The 12507-nt window shown below is 47.6% G+C and overlaps 1 protein-coding gene across 1 annotated transcript in view; it reads right to left on the bottom strand.

Moving 5' to 3' along the window:
- The window catches only part of BICDL1 (BICD family like cargo adaptor 1), a 52415-nt gene extending 43487 nt beyond the window's left edge, over positions 1–8928 (bottom strand). Inside the window, exons 1-2 of the mRNA XM_075718771.1 lie at positions 8587–8928; positions 3656–3871 (exon numbers count right to left, since the gene is read on the bottom strand). Coding sequence (XP_075574886.1) covers positions 3656–3871; positions 8587–8928 — 558 coding nt within the window. The remainder of the gene's footprint in view (positions 1–3655; positions 3872–8586) is intronic.
- Positions 8929–12507: the final 3579 nt, after the last annotated feature.

Below are 12507 nucleotides of genomic sequence, written 5' to 3'. Positions count from 1 at the left end.
CTACTAGTGTAGAATGACTTGTACCAGAAAGCAACCTTCCTTTTTGTCCTGTGAGTGAAGCCTCTAGTAAGGTATACAGTGTTGGATGGGGCAGAGTTGAGCCTCTGAATAAGGCTTTCATTGCCTTATCACAGACTTCTCATAACCCTCTCCTCCCAAACAACCCACTGTGACACAAAATGCAGGTGCAAAACGGAGAACCAGGAACGCAAGGAGGATACCGTCAACACCTCAAAGTTCACAGAAGCCGTGACAGCGCTTCTTTGTAGGGTTTTTCCTCTCCCAGTGCTCAGTTCATGATCCCTAGCAAAACTCCAGCCTATGGCAGTACAGCTGTGGGCAAGCACATCCATTCAGCTGTATGTGTCCTTTTTATTTATTGAAAGCCTAAGTAGTAACAGGAGCCAGAACTATGTGGGTGCAGGGCTTAAGCACTACCACTGCCTCAAGGATTACATGCATAACCTCTTCAGAATAAGAGACCAGACAAATAAGACTGCACTTGCACTACTGAGCAGCAAATGTGGAATACTAAGAACCCAGTAATCAAGTGCTAATATAATGCTGAGATTTTAAAAAGCCTCAACCAAAGCCCTGGGTGAATGAAAACAGACCATTTCCAACTGTTTCAGTTTGCCCAGAATCTCATGACTCTACGAAGACTGTTTACACCTTTGCTATATCCATGGCTACTTTTGAGTTACTAGTAAGTTTTGGCCAGGTGACAAACCCAATGAACACAGAACTCTGCTTCGGCAAGCACAAGCTCTCTCATCAGTCTTCCTTGTCTGTGTTGTAGAACGACAGCCCTCTTCTCCAAACTGGGAGCAGGGCTGGGGTGGAGCAGTGAGGGCAGCACCGAGACTCAACTATTTCCCAGGATGTGGTAGCTCTGAAGCAGGTGGATAAAGACTATTTCTGGCAGTAATAGGGAGTTAAGGGAACAAAACCCTTGGACATTGCATGCTGGTAGACCTAACTTGGTGAATCATAGAATCGTTTAGGTTGGAAAAGACCTCTAAGATCATCCAGTCCAACCATTAACCTACACTACGAAGTCTACTCTAAGCCAATCAAGGGTAGACTAGACTAAACCATGTCCCAGAGTGCCACATCTACCCGTTTCTTGAACACTTCCAGGGATGGTGACTCCACCACCTCTCTGGGCTGCCTGGTCCAATGCTTGACCACCCTTTCCATAAAGAAATTTTTCCTAATTTCCAACCTAAACCTCCCCTGGCGCAGCTTAAGCCCATTTCCTCTCATCCTATTGCTAACTACTTGGGAGAAGAGACCAACACCCACCTCACTACAACCTCCTTTCAGGTAGTTGTAGAGAGTGATAAGGTCTCCCCTCAGGCTCCTCTTCTCCAGACTAAACAACCCCAGTTCCCTCAGCTGCTCCTCATAAGGCCTGTGCTCCAGACCCTTCACCAGCTTCGTTGCCCTTCTCTGAACATGCTCCAGCACCTCAATGTCTTTCTTGTAGTGAGGGGCCCAAAACTGGACACAGTATTCAAGGTGCGGCCTCACCAGTGCTGAGTACAGGGGGACAATCACCTCCCTGCTCCTGCTGGCCACACTATTCCTGATACAAGCCAGGATGCTGTTGGCCTTCTTGGCCACCTGGGCACACTGCTGGCTCATGTTCAGCTGGCTGTCGACCAACACCCCCAGGTCCTTTTTGGCCAGGCAGCTTTCCAGCCACTCTTCCCCAAGCCTGTAGCGTTGCATGGGGTTGTTGTGACCGAAGTGCAGGACCCGGCACTTGGCCTTGTTAAACCTCATACAGTTGGCCTTGGCCCATTGGTCCAGCCTGTCCAGATCCCTCTGCAGGGCCATCCTACCCTCGAGCAGATCGACACTCCCACGCAACTTGGTGTCATCTGCAAACTTACTGAGGGTGCACTCAATCCCCTCATCCAGATCATCGATAAAGATATTAAACAAGGCTGGTTCCTTTGCACGAGGCTTAGCTGAGCAGCACTGAGCATCTGGGCTGCGAGAGGCTCCTGTAGCACAAGTGTCACGTAAGGATAATCCCATGCAGTTTAAAGCCCAAAGCAAGCTGTCTGGTTTTCCTCTCCTATCTTCTAGACTGGTCTTTCAGTTTACTTATGCTGGGACCATAACAAACCTTGTATCTCCCAGCCAGTGATGGAAATCATGCATACACAGAAAATCACTGAGGGTCACCAAATCTGATGGGAGCCAAGTTCTTAGCCCTGGATAAGAAACCTGACATAACACAGGAGGTCTGCAAGGGACTGGGTGGACTCTGTCATCCATGTTGTATGTGAAATATGCTCTGTCCAGAGAAGAGGAGAAATATCTTCACTAGCTCATCTGCTACACTTGGGAGATACTGCTTTAAAAACACAGATAAACTTAGCAGTGTTCCTGAGTTAAGGAAGGGGGTGTGTGTGTGTGTGTGTTTTGTTTTGTTTTTCTAAAAGCCCATTAAAAAACAAATCCACTAACTAAGTGGCTTTTTTAGTACTTGACAAGAAAATCTATAGCAGAATGAGGAATGATTTCCTCAAGTGCCAGTACAGTGTTATACCCAAGACCAGCTCTTCTCACCTCCAGAGGCACAGGAAAACTACATGCCCAGATCAAGTGAAGACAAGTGAAGAGACCTGTAAACTTGGCCCATTTCAGAGCCTTCTGGCCCTAGTGTTGTGATCGAGGTTTCAACCGTCCCTTAGGCAATCCCTGTGTCAGCCCCAGAGACTCACCTCTGACAGAATCTAGTCTGAAATGTGCTCTTAGAAGATTAAATGGGCCTCTACAGCATGAGTCTGTGTTGTGTGGTTTTGTTCTATGCTATTTTGGGGGTGAGCAACTGGTGAGAAGAAAATGCTTTCATCTGCTAGACTAACTGTGTTCTCAAGCATTAAAATTATTGTTTGTACTAACTGTCCAGTGGGGAGAAAAAACCAAGGTTCTTAATTCTAGAAGACAATTTAACTTCTGGGGGAGGAGGCAGAAACTGTTAAGTCTTTCGCTGTCAGAAAAGAAACCCATGCTGGAAGTATTCAGTCAATTAGGCTGATTTGTAGCAGCCTCACTATAAATCCTCTTTCATTCAGAGGCAAGTTAAGCTCTTCACTGAAACATGCCATTCCAAGGAATTTCAGTAGGTTCTCACACATCTAACTGCGGCAAAGTTATCTGCAGGGACACACCATCTTAGAATGACACGGTATGTTCAATTCTACAACATTATAGCCAATGTATGTCAAGAAAGGGAGGCCAGCAAAAAGCCTTTCACCTCACTGTCACAGATTAGCCTTTTTCTTGCATGCTACATTTGATCAGCCTATTTGTAAATTAGAAACAGATTTTCTAAATCAGTTTTAGATACAAAAACAGTTGAGACAGACATCTATGCAGCAAATGACCACTCAATGCAGAAACATAATTGTTTTGCCAATGATATGCAGCACTCCTTAAAGGTGTAAAATTCAGTTCAAAGGCAGCATGTTTTATAGGGACACCCCTGTAATCTGACCAGATGCAGAACCATTTTTTTTTCCTTAAAGAGGAAGCTTTCCTGCTCATTTGCCTGAAAGGTGGTTTATAGCAGAGCTGTGAGCCTTTCCCATGACCGAGGCAGCTGGGTGCCTGCCCTCACCATGCCAAGGTGACTCACCCTGCTGAGCTGGTCCAGGAGTCTTTGGTTCTGTTCGGAGAGTTCCTGGACGGCCCGCGTCTTCTCGCGGTCAGCTTCACGCAGGTGAACCTGCTGCCTCTCCAGCTCATCCTGCAGCTGCTTCACATCGCTTTCCAGTTCAGACACCCTTCCTTCCCATTCTCCTTCTCTGTTCTCGAATCGCCTCCTTAGTTCGTGTTTCTCTTGTTCTAGGTGCTAGATAACAGGGGGGAGAAGAGGTTAGGAAGGAAGAAAAAACCTGAATGCTGCCTCCTTTTCTTCCTCTATGCTTAGGGCTGAAACCTTTTGTGCAGGAAAGAGAATGGTACTAGGGTGTGACAATGCCATGGACATGGCAATCCCATGTCTGGGCAGGTCACTGGCACTAAACTTGCTTTCCATTTGCAGCAATTGGCCTGTCCTTGGCCTCTGGAGATCAGCACATTGAATTTTTACTGAAACAACTGCCAAAAGAGTAAAGCAGGCTACATGTCAATAGGCAGAATATATAGGTCAGGCAGGCCAATTGATTTGGCAGAGTCTAGCTTAACTCCAAAGAAATATTTCAGTGCGCAGTGGCATAATTCTTTTAAAAATTGCCTTTATAGTCAAAACTACACAAACCGTATCCTTACTGCTGATGAGACTCTAGATGAGGCAACTTTCATGTCATACAGGTCTTATGAACAACACTTCAGTAATCTATCCATTTGCTCCTTCTATTCCTGACCTAATTAGTTGTCTGGTAGTTTGATTGTGCACAGTAACTCTACTGTTTGATGCAGTCCGCTCTGGAATAGCAATGGATGCAATGAAGTAGTTTCTATAGACATTATGTACATGCATGTTCTGGGTTGAAGGTTTTTTAGAAACCACTCTCAGTTCTGGAGACTCTTCTCTGCTTGGGACTGGCTGGAAAATGAAGGACAGCATGAATCCAGTGGAACTTTTGCATGTTTTACAGGCTTAGTTAAATGAGGGCTTGACTGAAACACAGCTGCAAATCAGGTCAAAACAGATTTATGTTGTGGCTGTTTGAAAGAATCCCAGCTCTGAAACTCTGAGCTTAAATTTCCCCTGGTGGCTGAAGCCATACGCATACTTGCAGAACAAGGGGCATGGGCATGTCCCAAGATTAGCAGGGAAACCTGTAGAGCATGAGCCTTCTCCTTGTTGGTTGTCTTCTGTCCCCCAGAATAACCTGCTGCTACTCTCTCGGATTCACCAGCCTTTTAGGAACATGTCTTAGCAAAGAACAGAAACCCACTGGGCCCAGCACTGGCAGCACTTGCCCATTTTTCCCAGGGTATCATCCCCCAGCAAGCAATCCCTATGGCACTTATGATAGGAGGGGAAAATAAACCTGCTAGGAGGAAAAGAAAATTGCACTGCATTTATGTGAAGTGGCTTTTTTATTGCTTGTTAGAAACACAGGCTGTGACGTGGCTGTTTCCCCTGGGTGCCTACTGCTGATGACACACAGCCTCCCTTGCAGGGTCTCTACCACCTTCCCGAGCAGGTCTGAATTTCAAAGCTCTCCACTTCTCCAGCAGCTCTCCGGCCTGCGTTATCGCTGATCTTCCACCTCTTGCTCTACAGAAGATGCCATGTTTTCTCTTTCTCATCCTTATCTCAAATCCTTTCCTATGCTCCTTCCAGTGCACTGTAGCAGCACCCTGCTTGTGCCATTCCAAATTCTTCTGCTAATTCAGGACTTTCTGGAAAACCCTCAAATGTGAGGGAAGGCTGATTAAAAACACTGGCCCAAAGCAAAAGCATTTCCCTGTGTTTCAGACACTAAAAGAGTGAACACCCCTTGCAAGTGAGAGCGCTAAGTATTATTATAATTAATTTTAGTGCAGTAAGTAGGCATGAGATTCCAGCACCAGGCCCATGACAACCACTGCAAAGAAATCTTGTTTGTAGCCTAAGTGTGGCTGGAGCAGCCACAATTTCACTTTTAGTGGCACACTGAAAATGCTGTCTTTTATAGTTCTGTCTCCTTCACTGCTAGGCAACGTTTAGAAAGATCCAGGGCCTTCTCTAAATGGAAGATGAAACTTCAGCCCGCTGAGGAGCAGCACTGCAGCCTAAGTTCCCCAGACATACTCAAATGTGATTTAGAAGCCACTGATAAGCCTTGTCAATCATTTAAAAACCTCTTCAGTCCATTACTACAAAAGAAAATCCACACTACATACAGCTTCAGTAAACAGCTATCACACAGGTTGGAGTTAGACGGAGGCAAAGAATATCAGTTTTATTCTGTTGTGATGGAGAAACCAGAACAGTGCAGTGGGGCACAGAGAGGCTGTTGCAAAGAGGGAGGATAAACCAGACTGGACATGCTGACTGATTCCTCCTGCCTCTTCCTCTCCCAGCAGCTGTTTCCCCTCACCTGCCCTCACCCCAGCACCTGCATGGCTGCAGATCTGGATAGGGTGGTTTTTTTTTTTTTTCCATGTAGTGATGACAGGGCAAACTGATGTCCTCAGTAGGGGAGTTTCTTGTTTTCCAAGTGTCTCTCCATCCACCAGCTGTTCACTGTTTTTTACACAGAACTGCTTTCTAGAAGATGTCTTCTTCTGAAAACAGGTTCTCTTCAACTTAACTGAGCTGGGCTGGTCCTCATTTAAAGAGATGAGAGCAAGGGGGAGTTTCCCAGCTGATAGAGTGTTCACACTGTAAAATGCTTGGACATGGCAAGCTTCTGTGTGTCAGAGGAACAGAGGTATTAGCTGTTTTAATCCCTTACAGAGGATAAAACTGACTAGGATCACATACCAGAATTTACTACAGGACTTCAATTCCATGATTAGAAATTAATTTGAATTCAGGCTGTGAAGTGAAAGAGTTGCTAGAGTAGGTGAATGGCAGGAATGCTGCACTTCAGTAATGAACCCACAAAACTAGAACATATTTACTCTTGAGGCAAAGCACCAGAGGAGCAGGCCAGCATATTGGCTGCTGGGAAATGGAGATGCTTCACTGAGCTCTTGTAACCAACTTCAAACCATTAACTGGGAGAAAATCTCTCCTCCTAAATGCTACTTAAACATCACTATAGCAGGTGCAATTGTCACCAAGGATCTCATCTGAGACTCTGCTTCTGGTCATCATCAGAAAGTTCTCATCACAGGGAAGGAGGTAACAGATGTGGGTCCTTCATCCCTGCTTCTCCGAAATTGAAAAGCTTATTGTGAAATTTTGTTGACTTCAGTGGCAACAGGAGGAGGCCAACATTTAATCTGCAGAGGCTAGGATTACCAGGCTTGTGTTGTAGAAGATTAATGTTCAAGTTTGATCTTTTTTCTGTGAAGTAGCACCATCTTAGATGTGCCAAACCCAGCAGAAAAAATCTGACCCTTAAGTAGATAACACTAACTCCTATCAGACGGATAGCCTGAAAAGCAGGAATCTGTTGTTCAACTGGAAAGTTAGAGTGATAGTAATGGGATGAGAAGATGTAAACAATTGGCTGCGTTTACCATCCCTTCATTCGCCTTCTGAATGGGCCCATAAGAGCAGAGGTAAACATTTGGGGGATGTTATTTAAAGTACTGTAAAGTCATAGTTTTTCCCCTCTCCTTTTCATCTTTACATTTTGCAAACAGCGAGTGGTATTTGAGACTCCCGAACTCCCTAACCGCCAGCTCGGTGAGTACCTAAACTTGTGCATTTTTCCTTTAATGGTAGGAAAGGCTCTACTCCAACTCATCAGGAAAACCACGTCAGCACAACGGCACACACGTCTGCTCTTGCTTAAAGATCAACCTGAAAACATGCGCTCTGGCAAATTTAATGCTCTGGGAAATTTTAACCTGATAAATAGTGCCACTAAACAACAGTTTGAGCAAATGTCACCTTCACTATTGTTTCTACCAGAATAGTAAATGCAGAGAGATTTCCCTGCAAAGAGGAAGGGATCAGCTACAGTAGAGTGCTAAGTTTCATACTAGAGAGGAATTTTGTCAGGAGAACAAAGGCCATACAGTAATTTCACAAATCCTCTTGAACTTGAGAGATTTAAGTCTGTGAGGAAGGAACACAGGAATATGCAGGACTGTGCAGAAAGAACTTGTGACTTGAAATTTGGTTGTTAATCCAGCACTGTTCAAACTCTCTGCAGAAAGGTGAGAGGCTTTTTCTCAGCCTTCTAAGCAGTATTACTTGCTGGGAAAATTAGAATTTCAAGAGTATCTCTGTGAAAAAGAGTGGGGGTAATAGTGGCTCTCTTGCATAGTTGCGCAAGAGAGTTGTTCCAAAGGAAGCTGCCCGCACAAGTCTTTTTTCCTTGTAATAGCTCTATTTCATCCTTAAAAATCGATAAATAGCTCAATCCACTGACTGCCTGGCAAACAGCTCTCTCCAGATACCTGTAGGTATTTTTCAGAGCAACCAGCTAACAGAGACGTTATCATTAGGGCTTATCTCCTGCCATGCCTAATGCCTTAGCTGCAACAGCTTAAGCATAAGGGTTACATATGCTCTGTAGCTCGGTACCTGCTGTATAAATTTAACTTCCGAGGCATTTCCGTGACGAGCCAGGCACAGCGCACGTCTCCTCGCCCGGGGGTACCTGGGTCCGGGGGCAGAACGGCACCCACAGGAACCTCTGGGGCAAGGTGCTGCAGCCCGGCCCCAGGCCGATCCGCCAGCTCGCGGCCGGGGAGGGGGACGAACAGCAGATTTGCCTCCCCCAGGCCTAAGAGGGTTTCTTAGCCCCTTTCTTCCCCATCACGGCCACGGGGAGTTCCGTGGGCTGGCCGGCAGGGCCCGCGCCTGCCTGCCGCCCCCGGGATTTGTCGGGGAAGGGGCCGCTTTCCGCGGGGAAAGACGGCGGGGCTCCCGGGGGCCGCGGCCCTGAAGCGGGGGCCCTTGCGGAGCGCTGCGGGCCGGGGGAGGGAGGGAGGAGGGCGGCGGGGCCTCACCTCCAGCTTGTCGGTGAGCTCCTTGTGCATCCTCTCGTACTGGCGGCTCATGTCCTGGTTGCGCTCCAGCAGCGCCTTGCCGAGCCGCGCCGCCAGCACCAGGTCCTTCTCCTTCTGCCGGATCAGCGAGAGCAGCTCGGGGTCGCGGGCGGCGGCGGCGGGCGGCGGCTCCGGCGGCTCCCCGGCGGCGGCCAGCAGCGCCAGCTCCTCCTCCAGGGCCAGCTCCAGGGCGGCGGCCGCGGCGGCCCCGGCGGCGGCGGCGGGCGGCTCCATGCCGCCGGCGCTGTCCGCCTCCGCCGGTGCTGACCCGGCGGCGGGCAGGCGCAGGCACGGCGCCGACATGGCCCTGCGCGCCGCCGCCGCCGCTCCGCTGCGCCCCCCGCGCCCGGCCCGCGGCTGCGGCTGCTGGGCGGGGAGCGCCGCCGCCCCCGGCCCCCGCCCCCCGGCGCCGGGCCCCGCCGGCGGCAGCGCCCGCGCACCGCGCTCGTCGGCGCAGGGACGGGGCCGCTCGGGGCGCACGGCCGGGGGACGCGCTGGGTGTGTGTGGGGGGGGGGTGTGGGGGGGTGTCTGCTTTTCGCCTGTGCACGGATCCTGCTGTGCCTGCTGGAACCGCCTGCCGCCATCGGGTCTCACGGTTTCTGGTGCAGGCCCAGGCCAAGAATCCCCCCAAAACATTGGGGTGTCCTGCAAAGCCCAAGCAGGGAGCTTGGCACCCCCGAAGGGGCACTGCGCTTCCTTCCTGCTCGCTACCTGCTCCCCCAGATCCCTAGCGGGGCTCTTTTGGTTACAGGACCAGCTCTCGGGATCTTTCCAGTCAGTAGTTCACCCCTGGAGAGCTGACTACAGCTTCCAACAACCACTGGGGCTTGCTTTCAATTTCAGATTGTTTAGGATGTTCCCGGATAAAATTTGTCTTAAAAGCAGCCTCAGTGAACACTGGGAGTTGTAGTCAATTCTGCTCATAGCACTTTTCTCTCTGGGAGCAGGCTCTGTTGGGGGCAGGACCAGTTGGTTTTGCAGTTTTGGTTTTGTTGACTTTCTCCCCCCTTAGATCCAGGCGTCACTTTCCTTCTTGCCATGGGAGGGAGGCTGAGGCAGAGTAATGCGGGGTAAAACTGTATATTGTCACGTTTGCTATTGACTGCATTTCCTCAATTTCTGATTATGCTTTAATTTCAAGCGAGGCTTTAATAATGTTTGAACAAAAGCATTTTTAAGGAAACCTGTGCTTTTGACTCCCAGATTCTGCAGAAAGAAATTATGAATTTTACAGCTTTTCCCTTTAGACTCTGCTTCCATGGGGCTTGCTTTCCTTCCTCCTACAGAAGATTCACTTAGACCGTATTCATCTGTATGCAACTGCCCCAACACATCAGTCCAGGGATGGTTTTGGCTGGGACACTTGATGGCTGATGTAGTTTTCTAGCAGGGCTGGCTCCTGCCTTGCGTCAGACCCAGGGCCCTGGAGAACTGCTGATTATTCGTAATGGTTAGAGCATGAATTGAGGGAATGCAAACTTCCCTCTGGCCATCTGCCACTGGGACTTAGCCTTTTGCAGGGGATACGCCCCAACAGCCCAGCTAGCAGGACTTGTCGATACTTGGCCCTTTTCCTGGCAGCGTCCGCTAATGCTAGTGGTGCTTTTTGTAATGTGAGCACCTGCTCTCCAAAGACCAGGCAGAGACCTGGCACCTCATGCCACACTGCCTGCCAGCACCTGTCCCATGAGGGTAACTGTTGGCTGCTCTGCCCATGATTTCTTCTGTGCTGGTGACCCAGAGGTGACGCCTTCTTTATCTCATAGCAATTCCCCCAGGCACCGATTTTGCTAGACCTTTTGTCCTTGCAATCAACTGACGCTTACATTGCTGGAAAGTGGAACTCGCCATAAGGCAAGATGATTTGAACAGTATTGGCCCTTTTAAAAGAATCCCCCTGCCCCAATGTGGGAACCATGCTTTCACAGATTTGATCGTCGTTATTTAAACAGAGGAAGGCGTTTAACATTTAAACTGATTGTGAGCACCTTCTGCTGGAAGTGCTTACTACAGCAAACCAAGCCTTCTGGTGTGATTAATGAAATCCATTGTGGCATTAATTTTCATCTCTAATGCTTCTATCAGTGTATAAACCAAAAAGAGATTATACTGAGATGGTTTGAATCTCCCAAACAAAGCCTGAAACAGAACCCATAGCTGCAGCTGTTAGGATAGGGAGGGGAAAAAAAGCTATTGCCTGGATGGAGAAAAAAAGCGCATATAAATCAGTGCTATGTATTGTAGATATGCCACCATCTCAGTCAGGCATCTATACAAGCTTAATGCTCGTTTGGGGCCTATTGACTGCAAAACATAACAGTGTTATCCAGAGTAACCTTGGATTAAAGCTTTGTTCACAGCATGATCTGTTATTAACTTCCACTTCAAAACCAGAATCCATTGTCCTGTGAATTTAATTATTGATTTGACTTTTTAGAAATATATTAGGTTACTGTTTTTTTAAAACTCCTTTGTATGTTACTTTACTAGTATTTTATCTTGTATGTGTTATCCCAATTAAATATCCATGAAAAACTGTTAAGAATATGACAGTACAGTTTCTTTACAGTTATATCGTGGCAAGATCCATTACGATCCTAAAGCTGAGAGCTGCGACAGTTGCTGTCCATAGGCGGACACCTGACTCCCATTTCTGCTCTCATTCCCCTAGTTAGGCTTGGTTGTGTCCTTTGGAGAACCTCAGCCTAGAAAAAAGAAGAGTGAGTTAAGTGAAACGAGTCAAACATGAGGGTTTTGTTTTAATTGCACTGCTCAAGCCTGATGTGAGACTTCACTAAGGTACTAAAAACTGCAAACAGTGGGTAGTTCTTGTGGAGATTTAGATCAAGCATTTCAGGAGCTGATGCTCTCACAGTGTGGAATGTTCCTGTGTGTACAGTGCAAATTATCTTTCAGCATGGAAATCAGCACAGGGATGACCCTTTCTGAAAATGCAAAAAGGCCAGGCTGATTCAGGCACTCAGAGAACTGAGAGCAAGTGACTGATGCAAATGATGTCATCACATAACACAAAAATGTCACCTTGTCCAGGACATATAAAGGCCTTCTCTGTGGTATTAGGAAATGGGGGTGAAAATAAAGCATTGGTATAAGAGAGTGGTGTAAGATTGCCTATAAGAGAGTGGTGTAAGGTTGCCTATAAGAGGAGCAGTCATTCTTTTCTTGCTCAGGTGAAAAACTTACAGGGCTGTAAAAGAAAAGCAAGTAGCAAAATGTTCTATCCCGTATGGGGAAAAAGGACAGCACTGACTTTGTTGCTAAGTAAATTTCCCTTCTTGCTTTTCCCCATCCCACGATTACCCAATTCAGTAAATGAGCCATGGGCATGGTTGGAGAACTTCACTCGAGGAGACATTCAGGGCAATCTGCCAGTGCAATTCAGTCCATTAAACAGGTTCCTAAAGGAGCAAGGTACTGAAACAGGCAATCCAGCTTAAGCTATGGATATGGCAATGTGTATTTTCCTCCCCAGAGGGTCAAGGAGAGGTGAACTCTTAAGCTGTGCAGGCTCTTCAAGCCCAGTGTTGGGTATATCCTTAAAACTGATGCTTTGAAATTAGTATTCTGCCTTCCAGGGATTTCACTGGTTGGTCTCTTCGCAAAGGAAGTGTGGCAGAAGGTCTGGACCTTTGGTGGTTACACCAACAAATACTGGAGTATGTAGGACTATACAAGATAAGCAGGACAAAACATTTTTCACACATCAGAAAAGCTGCAAATCCAATAAATGTCCAAGTGCTTCAATCAATACTTTCACCTCAGCTGTGAGGGCAGCACTCAGAAAACAAGCACTGCAAGGGATCATCCTTTTCTATTCAGAGTAAGGGGAGAAAAAGACATGTTGCGGGAAAGTCACCGCC

This window comes from Pelecanus crispus, chromosome 11 (assembly GCF_030463565.1).
Source record: "Pelecanus crispus isolate bPelCri1 chromosome 11, bPelCri1.pri, whole genome shotgun sequence".
NCBI classification, from domain to species: Eukaryota; Metazoa; Chordata; class Aves; order Pelecaniformes; family Pelecanidae; genus Pelecanus; species Pelecanus crispus.
This window is presented reverse-complemented; position numbering and strand designations above follow the sequence as displayed.